Source organism: Mus caroli, chromosome 3 (assembly GCF_900094665.2).
Source record: "Mus caroli chromosome 3, CAROLI_EIJ_v1.1, whole genome shotgun sequence".
Classification (NCBI taxonomy): domain Eukaryota; kingdom Metazoa; phylum Chordata; class Mammalia; order Rodentia; family Muridae; genus Mus; species Mus caroli.
The window spans coordinates 56,125,257-56,141,692 of NC_034572.1; the positions used below are offsets into that span (position 1 = coordinate 56,125,257).

At 40.6% G+C, this 16,436-nt stretch overlaps 1 protein-coding gene across 1 annotated transcript in view; it reads left to right on the forward strand.

Annotated features, from left to right (window-relative positions):
- Arhgef26 (Rho guanine nucleotide exchange factor 26) overlaps positions 1–16,436 on the forward strand; it is a 110,073-nt gene that overhangs the window by 63,379 nt on the left and 30,258 nt on the right. Inside the window, exons 6-9 of the mRNA XM_021158038.2 lie at positions 3,669–3,821; positions 7,492–7,621; positions 10,581–10,655; positions 12,884–12,973. Of these exons, the coding sequence (XP_021013697.1) occupies positions 3,669–3,821; positions 7,492–7,621; positions 10,581–10,655; positions 12,884–12,973 (448 nt within the window). The remainder of the gene's footprint in view (positions 1–3,668; positions 3,822–7,491; positions 7,622–10,580; positions 10,656–12,883; positions 12,974–16,436) is intronic.

The window sequence follows — 16,436 nt, forward strand, 5'->3', positions numbered from 1 at the left end:
CTCAAACTCAGAAATCCGCCTGCCTCTGCCTCCCGAGTGCTGGGATTAAAGGCGTGCGCCACCACGCCCGGCTCCATGGTTTCTTTAAGAAGCCTTTTGGTCAGGAATAGGCTGCAGGCCATGGCTACATCATCTTCATAGCTCTATTCTACCTATGTACATGGGCAAAGGGAGTTAATTTAAGTGCAGACATCGTGTCTCCAGAAAACCAATAGTTTACTCTTGAATTTGTATTCTCCTTGGAAATATAGTTCAACATCTTAGAATGCAGCCATTTTTAGATTCATGAAGTTCATTCCTAGACTGAAGAATATGGAGGCCCTGTGCCTCTGGGAAATGTCGAAGGATGGTTTATGTGTCATGAGTTTGTTCTACATCAGTCTTTCTTCAAACAAATGCTTCACTTGAGGCTGAGCCTGGGTCTCTGGTGATCTGACGGGCTCAGGAACTCTCCTGAAAAGGTCGCAGTCTCTGGAGGCACTGGAGGAATGTGGCAGAATAAGGTGCTCTGGTGATGGTGTGCTAACAGTCGTGTGGGTGAGGGAGCAAGGGTTTCTGGTTAGAGAGTTGTTCCAAGGAGACCCCTCTGTGCCCTGATGCCTTTCGTGATGTACACAGTCAGAGTGGTTAGTGTTGGTGGTGGGGGTGGCAGTTGTACACCTTGGTTGTTGTGAACAGTCTGACTGTTGGTGCTTGTTGTACAGAGGGAAGAATTTGGTGGTGTTACAGAGGGAAGAGACTTCACAGAGTTGAAGTCCAAGTTTCCATTTCAGTGTTATCTGCCAGATTGCTTCTTAAACTTGGTCCAGTTTCATTCAGAACCTGAGTTTTCCTTTGGCTGCACATTTGCTATGAATCACCAGCCTTCCTGACTACTGAGATGTCACCTTCTTCAGAAATACATTGGTCTTCTTGCAGCTCAGCTTGATTAGCAAAGTTTGCAAATTTTCCAAATAACCAACAGATTCTTTTAATGTTGAAAGTAATAAATTACACTTGTATTATGCTTATGCCAAAATAAAGTATCTACAACTTGCTTATATTGTATGAAAGTAAGTTGAATGGACAGATATCTCACTAGTACCCTGTTTTCAATCCTGTATTTTGGCAAATGTTCTGAAGTAATAAACAAAAATTTCCTTTTCACTAGGGAAAGCAGAGTTACTGTTTTGCTCATGTAATATTGCACTATTTAGGCTGTTAACAGTTGCTAAAGGCAAGAATCTATAAAGAAGAGTAATGCATTAGATATTTGTGTTTTGGATTTACATACTGATCACTTACAGTAGCTTCTTTTATCAGTTTTCTTTGAATATTTTATTAAAACTTCTATTAAAACAGCTGGATTCAAATCAGTTATAAATATTCAAAATTATGTGAAATCCAGCTTAAAATGAAGCAGTCCTCACCCTGCCGTGCCTCAAATTCCAGGGCCTCTGAGTTCTCACAGATGTGTGTTTTCAACTGTCCATTAGACATCACCCAGGCAGAATGGATGGCTTCCTCGCTGTTGCTCTTCCTCCCTCCTAAAGCCCCTGTCTCCATTCAGGGTTTAATGACCCACCTGCTCTGCATATGGAACTCCTTTTCAGAAACCCTAGCATCTTCCTTGAGTTTCTCAATGCGATTCATTTTACCTCCAAATTGTTGCCCAATCTGTATTCCCTCTCTGCATGATCTCGCATCCACATTCCTGCCTGCTGTCTGTCTGTCTGTCTAGTCACTTCTCTATCCCATTTCTGCCCATGGTTAATGACTTACTGGCTTCCATCCTGCAGTAATTCTTGGGGTCACACAGCCAAGTTTGCCGTCGAGGGCTCATCTGTTCTGCAGGCTTCTCTGTCTGCCTACTTATTCTGTGGTTCGCATTTCAGCCTCATAAACTCCCCATTTCCTGAACGAGAGACTGTAGCATGTGGCTCTCTCTCCTCTTCTCCCATTGTACCATCTTATATTCACAGATGACTGACCCACCTCATGGCCTCCTCACCCATACATTTAGTTAGCCACCTCAACTTTGGAGTTCTTACTAGGTCTCCTGTTATCATTACCTCTGTCTTATTACAAAGTTGGGGTTCCTTCAAACCTATGCTCTTTCTTGTTGGCCGGTTTGCTAGAGCAGCCCACAGAGTGCAGGAAGGCATTTTTAGCATCATCACTAGCTCATTAAGGAGAAAGACATTTCAGGGAGAGACAAATGAAGAGCTGCTTAGTGCAAGGGATGGAGCATGCGACACAGAACCTCCATGCCCTCCCCAGGCTTGCCAGCCAGCAGTTCAGCATGTTCAGCATTGTTTAAGGGTCTTTGTAAAGGTGTCATTGTATGAATGCACTAGATGATAGGCCCTTGCTAAATCAACCGGAAACCTGCTGTCATTTCTCCTTGAAGGCGAGGGAGTGGAGACACTGGAAATTCCAACTTTGAAAAGGTGGCTTGGCTTCTCTGGCTGTCAGCCTGCATTCTCTATCTACCTAGGCCTCCCCAGCCTCCAAGTGCCCACTCATCATGAGAGACACTATTGCTATGGAGATCCCAAGGATTTAAAAATCCATGTTCCAAAAAGCAAAAAAGATAAATAAACTGGGAATGGAAAGGAAACCAAGTCTGTATCAATATTATTATTTTTATCCTGCCACATCTCTGCTTTATTGTAATTGTCCCATGATTCTCACCAGTCACTATCAGGGGAAGGGTTGTATATTATTTAGCTTCCTTTTAGTGAGTCAATGTTCCCTGGCATATAACCCGGAATCTTTTGTACTGGCTCATGGTTGTAAATGATCACGTCTCGGTAGACACACTCTTATTATTGAGTCCTCATCTCCCTGTTCTTACACACAAAGAGTTGAAAGTAGAGCTTGAAACACATAGTTATATGAGAGTATTCGGTTATGGTAGCCGAAAGAGCCATACAAAATGAATGTGTGTGTGTGTTTGTGTGTAAAATGTGTGTAATAATGAAATCAGGCAATGTTAAATTACTATTCATCTGTCTCATTAACGAGGCCTGATTACTCTGAATTGCAGTGTAATGAGACTGAGCATACAAAATACTATGCATATTAATATGCTTGAAATAATGTCTTTATTTTGGAAGGGCATGTAAGATTGGGTTCTTTTCAGACTCCTTTTGTCAGCAGTCATGTGGTGGCTTTGCATGCTTACATTTCCTCTTGTCTGTTGTGGAGACAGGGCCTCACTATGTTTCAGAGGCTGGTCTAGAACCTGCTGTGCAGCCCAGGTTAAACGCACACTCTTGACTTTCCTGCCTCTACCTGCCCAGTCCTGGGGTGACAAACATGCATGGTCTGATTTCTCTTGTACACCGCCAGACAATCTGTAAGCATGATCCTCCCTCCTCCATCAGGGAGAGTTCTTAAGGAATGGAAAAATCTGTTTATTTTTAAAAAGTCCAAAGGCAGAGAAATATCCCGGATCCATTTAAGATCAACACTTAAAGCAGTAATGGTATAATACATTCAAATTTGGACAAAATTTTCAATGTTTTTCTTTGTGGTTGGGATTGTTTTGTGTTTGCTTCCTAAAAATCTCTAATTTTTTACACACCATGTAGTGTTATTATTTTTAAACCCTACACAGGGATAGCTGTTGTCTCTTGAAATGTATAGAAGACGTAGAAATATTTTTCCTTTTTTTTTTTTTCTAGATTCTTCACAGAGTTGGAGGCAAGACATCAGAATAACATCTTCATAGAGGACATCAGTGACATTGTAGAAAAGCACACAGCATCCACCTTTGACCCCTACGTGAAATACTGCACCAATGAAGTCTACCAACAGCGCACGCTGCAGAAGTTGCTGTAAGCAGTGTCGAATGCTCCGTTTTTGATCATTAACTTCTTTTGATTAGAGCTCATTGACAAAGCTTAGTCAATCATAGACATGTCTCTTAGTTGACAGTTTCCTCCTTGGCAGACGTGTAAAAGCATCACTCTTGGAGTGAGGGTGTTGAGGCTTGGAGAGTTTCTTTCAAAAGCATTTAGAAAATTAAAGTAAGTTGAATTTGTTGCTGTCCCCTGCCCCCAACCCACACTACTTCCTCTTCATTGTCCTGAGACTTGACTTATCATCACTCAAACCTCGCCCCTCCCACTTTTCTAATCAAGTAACAACTGGCCATTAAGTGGTTTGCCAGAGGGCAAGAGGGGGTTCTTAAATGGAGCTAGACAGTAGGATTCAGGGTGTCCCTTAGTATTCTAACTTCTGTAAGCTTTTTACAGGAACTGCAGGGTCCCCCCTCTCCCTCCCTGGCTAGATAAATCTGAGTGGGGCAGGAAGAGTAGAACAGAAGAGTAAGACAAGCTTGAAGATTAATTATGCCACAAGAAAGAGCCAAGCATTTTCTTTCTCTCCACACTTCTTTCCTTTGTAGATTATTGAGAGTTTGGGTGTGAGATGAAAGCCTATCTTCATCATTGAAAGAATCAACAAGTTGCCAAGCAGTTTCTATCCTGTTTTATTTGTATAGGTCCCCATTGTCATAAGTAGCTCTTTTAGACTGTAGTTGTCCACCATAAACCCAGTGTGGGGCTTCCTGACTATAGTTATTCTCACTCTTCCTTAGTGACATTTATGGAGTCTCTTCTGGTCACTTCAGGCTGGGTGTGAGGTCTTTGAAGAGGCTGAGGGGATGGTGACAGTGTGCCAGGAGAATAGGGACCCAGGGAAGGAAACAGCAATATTTACATATGGAAAGAGCTAGTTGGGAGAGGAAGTCAGGGAACCTTCTCCACTTGGATTTCCCTGTGGCAAGCATCATGGATGATAAACTCTGAAGAAGCTGATGTTACAGAACTGTCCTACAGAAGGATCATGTCCCTGGATGAGAGCACTTGCCTTTTCTTAATACGCTGTTTGTATTTCTGCTTATAAGCACATACCTACCCCTGCTAGAATCCTTTGCCCTGAGACACAAATGCCTGGAATCAGGGGCCCCCTGAACCCAAACCGTTGGCTCAGCACTTTTAAACATGTTTCACCCAGTCTGGGCCCACCATTTTCCATTCAGTTGCTCACCAACCTCCATTTCCCAAAGCATTACTTTGTGTCTTCTTCCTCCCCATCTCCATCCTCCGTCTGGGTTTTTCATTTGCCTACTCCTGATATCTTCTTCTCAAACAATTGTCCTTGAACTTGAATGTATCTTTAAATTGTTTTTCTAGTGAGACTAAGACTCCAAAGGTGGCCTCAGTTTACCTGTTCCTAACGCAGTAAGGAAGGTTGATGAGGGTGTCTCCTGTGCCATACTTCAAGGGTAGTAGGTTAGAGCACCCGGCCACTATCTTCCAATTATGAATTTCGTGTGAAGAAGGGCTCACCTGCACTTTAGAGATTTCAAGGCTGATAAGCCTGTTGTGGTGGCTTCTCAGTGGTTTCAGGGTGTTTAGCCCAATACCTGACTTCTACCCACGTGATGACAAAACTTTTTCCAGATTTTGCAGAAGGCCAAAGAAAAACAAAAATCACACCTTTCACTTTCTCTTATCCCACTCCCTTCTAGGGCTCTGTAACTGAACATACACGGTCATGCTTGAAAGCCAAGGCTTGGATTAGAGAGAGCATTGCTTTTTATTTTGTTTCATAGGATTAAAAAATATGTGAATAGTTACTGCTATGTATTATGTGGCTCTCAAAATAGATTTTTGTCTAGATTACCTTAATCAAATCATCATGGGCGCTTTTACTTGGAAACTAGCATTTGTGTCTTTAGGGGCATTCAAGGTTGGAACAGTGATTTCTACTTCAGCTGCAGGTTAGAAACTCCCAGGAATCCTCAAAATCTAGCCAGCAAAGATTCTCAAGTTCATTACAGACTTACTAATTACAACCCTTTAGGCATGGGAGGAGACCGGGACCTGTATAATTTAAATATGAAACCTACATGAAGTTTGTTTTTAATTTCCTAAAAATCTTTTTAAAACTGTCCAGGAGCTGGGCAGCACTTAGGAGGCAGGGGGAAGTGAATCTCAGTGAATTTGGGGCCAGCCTGGTCTACAGATCAAGTTCCAGGACAGCCAAGGCTACATGGAAAACTCTGTCTCTGGGGGTGGGGTGGGGTGGGGATGAAGGGGACCAAACAAGAAAAGAAAAAACTGCCAAGAAAAGGATATCTAAAACTTCTCAGCATGAGACAGTAAAAATAAGACATTTCTGTGTAACTTGATATTCTGATGTTTCACACTTTAGTAGTCTTGAACCACATCATCTAATTTTCAAATGGTATTTTTTATTTGATATTTTCTTTATTTACATTTCAGATGTTATTCCCTTTCCCAGTCCCCCCTATCCCCCAGAAATCCCCTACCCCATCCTCTCTCCCCCTGCTTCTATGAGGGTGTTCCTCTACCCACTTACCAATTCCCTCCTCCCCACCCTCGATTCCCTTACACTGGGGCATCTATCCAGCCTTCATAGGACCAAGGACCTCTCCTCCCATTGATACCTGAACAGAACATTGAATGGTATTTTTTTATAAAATGACCATCATGGCCACTGTCCTGCTCCTTGGTTCTGAACAGCCCAGTAGCTCGGCAACCCTCCTGTCCCATGGGGCATGAGGGCTGTAGATTCAGCAGACCTCCACAGGAGCAAATGTGAGAGAGACAGGTGGGGCTTAGGGTCAGAAAACTTCAGTTTGACTTTATTTTTTTTAAGTGTGTGGCAAGTTAGGAGACTTTGTAAACTCCATTTCCTTGGAATCTCCACCCCATCCCCCTTTAAGGTTTTATAGCAGCTCCACTGAGATTCTCTATGGAGTATCTGGCAACAATGCATGGATATATACCAGCATCACAGCCATTTTCACCTCAGTAGGAGATGAAGAGAAATAAATACTCTGGTGTATGTGTATATTTCCTGGCTACACAGACCTGTACTCCTAGGACTCAGGAGGCTTACAGGCTGGAAGGAAGCCTGGAGATTAACCCCCTCCCAAAAAACCACACCCCGCACCCACCCATTGAAGCAAAAAAACAAACACAAAAATCAAACCGAAAAAAAAACAGTTTTCTTATTAGGAAGAGGATCTTTGGAAAGGTCAAGATAACCTTAATACTTAATAATATTACCTAAGTGACAGTTCTGTCTTGGATCTTCCCAGGGCCAGAGCAGCGGTATGAAGCATGATTATTGTGTTCACCTATGATCAAGTTTGAGATCTGATTTGTTTATGCCAAGTTCTCCATTACAAGACTACATTCTCTTATTTACATCCCACTTTTACCGTTGCCTAATTTATATGTTTTATATTATTAATATTCTGTAGGGTGCCGCAGCTTTTGTTTAGCACTAAATATAAAAGGCAGAAAAGCCACCGGTGGTGTCCAGTGTATTATGGTGTATGTTGGTCTATGTGCTTACGTATCATTGGTAATGTGGAACTGACCTGTGTGTTTGGTACTGTGGTTTCATTGGCTTTTAAGCTTGCAAAAGAAATATTTTGAAGTTTCTTTCTGCTTTGTCTCCCTGCAGAGCAACCAACCCGTCCTTTAAGGAAGTGTTGTCGAGGATCGAGTCCCATGAAGACTGCAGGAACTTACCTATGATCTCTTTTCTCATTCTCCCCATGCAGAGGGTGACACGCCTTCCCCTGCTGATGGATGTAAGGCATGATTTGATGGCTGCCATAAATGTGATTAGCTAAGTTACTGCTATTCTGCTTGCATTGATGAATACCTCATTTATAAACCCCCTAATCGAGAAGATATCATCCACCTGCAAAATCTGTCTGGGTTTGAGATCACTGGAGTTTATCTTAATTAATTTAGACTTGTGTGGTCACTCTGGTGAAACATTACCCATGTTTTTTGGAATTGGAATGATATTGGCTTCTTTGAGGTCAAGAGGCCTGAATTCTACTTTTGTCTGAGTCACTAAGTATGAGACCTTGGACAGTCACTTTGTTTTCTATCCCCTCCATCTTGAGTGTTCTGAGATGCTTTTAGGCTCAGTTTCACTTAGAAATGGGATTCCTGCAGTCTCTACCATTCATTGTGTAAAGAGAGTTAAAAATCCCAGCATCCTTTTGGTATTAGGTGACCTCCATAATGGAAGCAAGAGTTTGACTTTGAATAATGACGAGGCATGCTGAGGGAAGGGAGCAGATACCATCTGCCCTGTGATAGGGCTTGCTTAGCCAGTGGGCAGAGTGTGTCTTCTGATCTAATTAGGACAGATTGGCACAGATGTACTTTAAAATTGGGTCATTATGTTGGCACGATTATCAGCTTTTATGTGTTTGCCTTTATAGATCAAAACATAGGAAAATTTATCAGAGTTACATAATCGGATAAAGTTGCAATAATATGTTCCCTCTTCCATATTCCACGGTAAATGCGAAGATACTCTCAAACAGCAGTGGAAGTTTGAAGCCCAGCAAAACATGGGATGGTTGTCACTTTCCTGCTCTGTCCCAGTCTTGTTCTTCCTTCTTGTAGGCTATTGCTTGTAATTTAGGAAAAGATTTCCTACGTAAACATAGTCAGAGCCGGTTACCAATGGTGGCATGTTCTGAGAAATGAATGGCTAGCAGTGCCAATGCCATGTAGTATCGCTGAGAGCATTTCTATAATACGACCTCAGCATGTCTAAGAGAAATAATCTTATAAATCTTATATCTGGTCCATCATTGGCCCAGTGAGCAACTCGAAGCTTTGAATAGTCTGAAATATTTTTAGATCAGTATTTAGCCTTTCTAAAGATAGAACACATGAACAATTAATTAAACAGAACAGTAATCCTATTTCTAACCCCCCAGATGCAGACTGTTGGGTGTTTACAGTATTCACATAGTGGGCTCTTTATACTTTTGTATCATAATCCTGTTGGAGGTTCTGAGTGAAGCTGTAGCCTGTCTTCTCAGATAATTAATGTATACACACAATTTGATTTAGAATTTTATTACATAGTTCCCAGTGAATGATGTCTGCCCTCATGGAAATAACCCAATATTTCTCATCTTCCTTTTATGTCATTAAGGGGGACAAAGTTGATTTTGGAATCATGAACAGAGTTTTAAAAGTGCAGTAGAACAAAACATGAGGATACACACACACACACACACACACACACATATATATATATATATATGGCTCATAATATGGTTAAAGATTCTTTTTAAAAACCTTGCTTAATTTATGTGTCTGTATGAACTGGTTTTAGCATAAATGTATTCCTTATACTAGGTCAAAATTTTGAAGGGGGAATCATTAATATAAACCTACATATGTGGCCCTCCACACTTCTCTCATGTAGCACTCCCAGTGCTGGACTTGCAGATTTACAGACTGCACTCACTTGCAGTTAAGACACAGTGTACTGTCAGTTACCAACCACATTCTGCCCCTGTCTGATGACATTTGCCAATCATCTGTTTTTCCATATGTGAGAACCCAAGCAAAATCCAATGACTTTAAAGCACTCACTCTTAATTTCTATGTCACTTGGAAATATACATAAATTTGTTAAGGGATGGGCATTTTAAAAACAATTAGCTTGGTTCTCTGAGCTTTCAAAGTTATATGTGCACCCTGAGTGTTTCTTATTATCAATGCCTACAGTGAGATGTGTTTTACATTGTGAAAAATTTTGGAGTATTTTCATATATATGATGAGGTGTCATGGGAATAGAACCCAAATCTAAATATGAAATTCATTGGTGTTTCAAGCATAGCTTGTATACATATTCTAAAGATAGTTATATCTAATAATTTTGTGCACACAGAAGTTTCATGGTGTACAGTTTTCCATTTATGGTAAGCCTGACAGTCAAAACTTTTATATTTTTAAAGATTTAGGATCATATTTTCATATTTTAGACATTCATATTTCAACTTACTTTTAATGGATCTTCAGAGTAGCTTCTCCTTTGTTGGGAGCTGACAGTATGTTTGGCATTTAGATAAGATGTGCAGATCACTTACCATTTAACTCGTGGAACAGGGCTGGGAGGTGGCTCTGAAGAGCACCTGTTCAGCAGGTGCAAGGCCAGGTTGGATCCCTGCACAGGAAACAGAATAAGATAAACATCAGCCTCTTGCAATAGCCTGTTTTATACCTGCTATTGCCGCAGTTTGCAGAGGAGGAAAGTGATGTTTATCTACAACCAACCACATGCCCATGGGTAAATCCCTAGCATAAGGCAGGTCTGAGATTTGTCACCCTACCTACTGACCTCTGAGTCTTCCTCGGTATTTAGGCTCTATTTATTTAAAGAATACTTCCTAGTTTTTAAATTTTTTTTTTTTTTTTTTTTTTTTTTTTTTTTTTTGAGACAGGGTTTCTCTGTATAGCCCTGGCTGTCCTGGAACTCACTTTGTAGACCAGGCTGGCCTCGAACTCAGAAATCCACCTGCCTCTGCCTCCCGAGTGCTGGGATTAAAGGCATGCACCACCACGCCTGGCTTACTTTATAGTTTTGTTAGTTACACTTTAATATCCTCATCCCTCATATTGTGTTCAGAAACAGTCCTTTGCATGAGTAAGTGGAAATAGCTAAATAGTAGTTTATTTTGCTACCTATGTTAAATCAATTGGCTTTGCTTCTTTTTACTTCATCTTAGACTATCTGTCAAAAAACACCCAAGGACTCTCCAAAGTATGAAGTCTGCAAAAGGGCCTTGAAGGAAGTGAGCAAGGTAACTGTTTACCATGATATCAATAAACCATGTAGAAATTTTGGAAGAGTCTTGCAGGTCTGTGCTTGCTATATAAGACTGAGATTCACGCAGCCATATTCAAGTAAGTTTGGATGTTGACTGTTTCAGATAGGATTTGTTTTATGTACCCATTCATATCTCCTTTTGTCTGCTGTGTTAATAGCTATTTGTTGGTTCTCTCCTCCCAACAAATATTTATTGAGTATCAACTACTGGAGCAGGACTAATGCTGTCCTCTGAATGTTGCTGATAAGCAGATGTGGTTATTGCATTCATGGCATGTGCAGAATAAAGAGAAAGACATACACTAAATAGAATTACTGTAAGGGGTGATAACTGATGGGGTGGGGTAGAGCACAGAGTGATATTTTTACTGAGATCTACAGCAAGAATAGTTGTCATCCAGGCATGGAAAGAGTGTTTGGGTTGTGTAGAAACCCAAATAAAAGTGTTGGAGGATTTGAAGAATTCATTGGGAGGCAGGAAGGGGGAGGGTGAGAGGGAAGGAGGGAGGAGCCTGTTACATATGTTAGGGAGTTGGAAGCCATGGTCTCAGATGATGATAAAATGGTGGAGATATAAATTCAAATAAGATGAGAAGAAGCTGTGTGTGCCTGTGTGTGCATGTGTAGATAAATATGTATAGTAGGTTTGGAAATGGTGAAGACAGGAGTCAAAGAAATATATAATCCTTGATTGGACAACTGAGTCCTTTTTTTTAAATTTCATACTGTGGAAAGATGAATTACATTTGGATATATAATAATGCAGATCTTATAAAACATGAATTTTGCATGAGAACTTAGAGGAGAGCCAAACGTTGGAGACCTGGATCTGGGAATCGTCAGCAGAGGGGATATTTGAGTTTGGAGTATAAAGGGATCTACCTGGTATGAGGATGCAGAATGGGGAGCATAGAAGCCCGTAGTAAAATCCCAGGGAACACTAGTACTTATTTAGTCTCATTTAGAGGAATATAACCAGTATAAGAGACGTAAAAACGAATAAGGCATGTTAGAGGAAGGGCAAACAGGATAGCCTAGAAAATGGCTAAGCAATTATCTCATGGATGCTTCTGAGAAAGGAAGAGAGGCGTATGATTTAGCCATTTGTAGAGTTCAACCTAAAGTAGATGAGACAGAAACCACATTGAAAGATGCTGAGCAGTGAGCAGGGTGTGCCAACCATAGATAGAGTCAGCTGCTCGGTGGCTGGCTCCTCCAGGGACCAGGCCTGCAGTACAAAGAGAAAGAGATGTGACTGAAAGGGAAGGGATATTTATTTAAAGATAGAAGTCTGTATGTTTAGTTACTGCTAGGTAGTGTGGCTGAGAGAGCAGAAGAAAGTGTGGTCATCCCTGCAGGTGACATATGAGCAAGGCACAGGGGAGTGGAGACGGAACATGCCACAAACTTCCTGGATATCTCCTGTTGCTTGCTTCCTGCATGAATGGGAGAAGATATTCCTTCCACTTTACTGTAAAGTACTATTTCTTTGTATCAGCTTTAAATAGACTCTTTATTTTACTCTTCTTTAAAAGCCAGGTTGCAAAGTTTAGGATTAGTGGCCCAAATATTTACTAAGTATTCATCAAAGGCTCAAAAGTATTCATTTATTTGCAGACCATTCAGTATTTTTAATTGAGCAGAGCTTCCCTTAGCTGGGTATTGTTGAAGAATTACCAGACTTTCCCTTTCCAGAATCTTTTTGTGGTCCCATGATTGACATGTAACACTGCTTAGATTTTGCCTATAAAGTTGGTAGTCTGTCCCCTGCTGCTCTGGTCTGGAAGAGTGGAGGAGCTGTAGCCTGCCCTGAGGTAGAGTTGGGTTCTCATAGGTAAGGATGAAGCTAGACAGAAGACAGCATCAGAGTAGTTAGAGACCTAACGTGTGTGATGAAACCTCGTGTGGATGGTGTGGAGCCACAGAGGAAACGCATCTCTGAAAATCTTCTCAGTCCTTTACCCCATCCCCAACCACATTTTTCTCTCCTGGCCACATGCTTCATATCTGGGCACAGTGTCCCTCCTGGGTGGAACTGTGAGTTCTCTAACTATCAGAAACCGGTCCCTGGAACTTCTGGAAAGTAGATCATTTTCTGGGAAAGTCGAAAGTGTGGTTTCTTGTGGGAGAAGGGGCCAAAATAAAATAAAATATTGAGTCTGCTCTTCAGATTTCTTACCTCTCCTTATGCTGTGTTCCCAGTTGGTCCGACTGTGCAATGAAGGAGCACGGAAGATGGAGCGGACAGAGATGATGTACACGATTAATTCCCAGCTGGAATTTAAAATCAAGGTAGCCTTCTGTCTGTGTTTACTGTATTCCTGCTGCTTGAATCTTATCTAAACAGAGGAAGTTGAGGCTAACGAGGTAAATTGGAACTAGCTTTTCAAAGAAGGACTATAAATTGAGAAGAAAAGCTGACAGAGGGCTCCCCAGATGCCTAAGGGTGTCTCCAGACTTCTCTCCAGGCCATGAAGGTATGACCTTCGCCAGGAAACCATCAAGGAATTAAAGTACTTGCAGGTGATATTTGATAAAGTACTCGAAGGTGAAATCCTCAAGCACTGTCGGTAGGTCCTGCCAAATAATGGTATGCCCTGGGCTGGAACAGAATATTATAAAGCAAGTCAGAATTCTTCCTTGTTTCTGCAGAAATGATAGCTAGTGGTCCATTTCTTCCAAGCGTGTTTTTCATAACTCTTTTTGGCTCCGTGCCACCTGATACTGCTTATCTGATACTGCTCATGAGCAGATGTCAGGATGAACAGACAAGCAGAAAGTGACAGTCAGTGAGGAACTTAATTAAGTCCATGCCCACTCGTTGCTGGAATTCTTGATGAATAAGCTGAGGATTGTGATTCTATTTTGTTCTATAACATAAATTTAATTAGGTGATTAAAATGGCCATCTATTTTTCTCAGCAACGCTTTCTAACTTTACACAGTAGTTTCCTAGTGATTAACATGTAAGGGGATTCTGCAGAAGGCTTGTTCTCTGCCATGGTACAGATTTTGAGAAATGCTGATGGGACAGCCACAGTCTTTTATTGTATACATGAAGAAAACAAGACCCAGAGAATAACTGTGAACAGAGTCACTCAACTAATCATGGTAAAGATCAGAATAAGTGTGAAACCAGGCTGAGGGCCCCAAGTGTCCCGACTGAAGGGTGGTGTCAATCCTTCTGTTATAATATCCCGACTCTAATAATCTAAATGCAGACTTACTTTCATAAAATAGTTTATTGACTAATGTAGATCACTTAGAAATGCCATTTAATGCAACTTACGACCTTATAACTCTTGGTGGATAATACCAAAAAAAAAAAAAAAAGAAGGTATTCAGTTCATTTTAAAGAAGAAAAAAAAAAGAGATATTCAAAGAGGTTGAATGAGTCATCCAAGAATTATACACACAATCAGGTGATCAGGTGTGCTTCGTAGAGATATAGCATCCACAGGGTAAGAGAGACCTCTGAACATACAGCAAATATAGAGGCCCAAACATGAAAACAACACTTACTTCATTCTGTGAAATTTACTAATGTTTCTCTATACAGAAACAATAAAGACAAAAAGCAGAGGCGGCTTGCACATGAGGTAGTGGCAGCCCTAATCATACAGCATCCACACCATACCTCATATGTAAAATCTGAGTGACAGGGAAAAGATAGGGAACAGATACTGGAAATAACAAGTTAGAAAGTTTCTGCCAGACAGGGAAGGGCAAGGGACTATTACGATTTTGAAAAATGACCTTATTTCATTCAGGAATTGCTAATGGACATCTGGTTAGGAAACAATTCAGAAGAATGACAAGACAGTCTATTGATGAAGTTATAGACATGGCACTTTGCAGGCCACTGGTAGGAAGGACCATCTGAGTCCTGGAACTTATTGTCAGATTTGCAAAGCAAGTTATTGTTGCCCAGCTATTCTGCTTCCGATAGCTGATTCTGGACTGGTGACTATAAAGATTACACAGTTCTTTATGTAGTTCTTGTTTTAGCAGTGGATAAGAAACAATCCTCATATCTATCATAGGGGACTAATTACATCAATATAGTACATGAAGCATAATAAAACCATCTGACTTTGGGGGACAAAAAAGGATGATTGATTGGGGTTTTAGGAAGCAGTGCAAATTATGTATCATTAAATGAAAACAAAAATGATTTTAAAAAAAGTTTTGCCAAAGAAATTTCTGAAAAGACACAGAAAGATCTAGCATCTGCCATTACCTGTAGAGGCAGGAGTCCATGTGTGGGAACTGGGTAGGGGAGAAAGAGTGGGAAGGAGAAGTTTTTCACACAATATGTTTTTGTTGTCAAAGGAAGCAAAGACATTCTGAAAACTACTCTCAGCTTTGAGTGAATAAATGAAAATTTAGTATTTCCTAGTAGAATTCAAAGGCTATAAAAATCAATCTACTTTAAAACAACAAAGCAGTGGACAACTCTACCTAGCTCCTAAACAAAGAGTTGTCAGAGGATGGCATGTATTCTGGTACTCGTTTAGAACTGTCCTTGGTTCAGATCCAGGGCTGCTGCCTAAAGGTAAGACAGCCTTGTGCTTCCAGCATCTGCAGCTCCTGGGGACCCATCCTGACAGATGTTTTTGTAGGGATTCCTAAGCACACTGATCAGAGGTATCATAAGCAGTCCTTTCTCTGTTGACCTTACAGGGAGGGCCCTGCTGTTCCTGTTAGATAATTGTATGATTTTAAAGGAACCGGAAACTCCACGGCCTTCCTTAAAAACCAGTTTGCAAAGCTTGGGTTTAGGCAGGACCTTGCATCTTCCTTGCTGAATCTGTGTGAATCTGTGTGTGAACAACCTTCTTATAAAAAGCTCTTTATAAAGTTGGAAAACTGAAATCCCTTTTTTTAAAACTTTTTTTACTTCTTCATTTCCTCCATAATATCCTCAATTTCCTTTAGCTATTTTTAATCATTCTTCATGTAACAGAATGACATCTGCTGTGCCGTATTACTGTGCCTTTATTCTGTATACCTTGGAACTTTTGCTTCTTTTATGGATATGTGTTGTTAAATCAATTTTTGGGGCACTATGTATTTCTAGTAGCTTTATTTTCTTTTAAAAAGGAGAAAAAAACTCTAAGGGGCACACATTAGTCTGTGGTTCTGAGAGTTTTCCACTTGGCTTATACAAAGCTGACTAGAGAAAAAGCAGTATGTAATTCCTTGGATGCAGCCTTTTCTGGGAGATTATGAGGGATCTGGAGAAGGAGTCTCTTTTCATAGCCAGACAGGAGCACGAAGCTTTCAAGGATGCATTTCCCCAGTGCAAACTGTATGAACTTAAAAACACATGGTCTTGAGTATATGGCTCAGTAGATTTCTATAGATTTCTTTCATTTGTTTGTTTATTTTAATTTTTTGTTTGTTTTGGTTTTGTTTCTTGAAAAGTCCTTTAGTAGTTCATAAAGTGAATAGAGACTTTTAGACTTGTCTCTCGGCACCTACTGGTATCTATGAGTTCCCATGTTTATATTCTACTTTGAGATACTTACAACAACTGATAGATTTTTGTCACCAAGTTTTTCAATTTTAAGTTACTCCAGGATTCTTTTCTAGTTCAGAGTTAATAGCAAAGTCAGAATTTTGTGGCCCAATAACATTTTCTTGTGGTTTTGGTTTTGTATGGGTAAGCCAATATGTTTTTAATGTTCAAAAATAAATGCTATTTTCTCTTGGAGAATATGCCATCTCCAAGTGTATTTTGCCTCGGTTTGCCT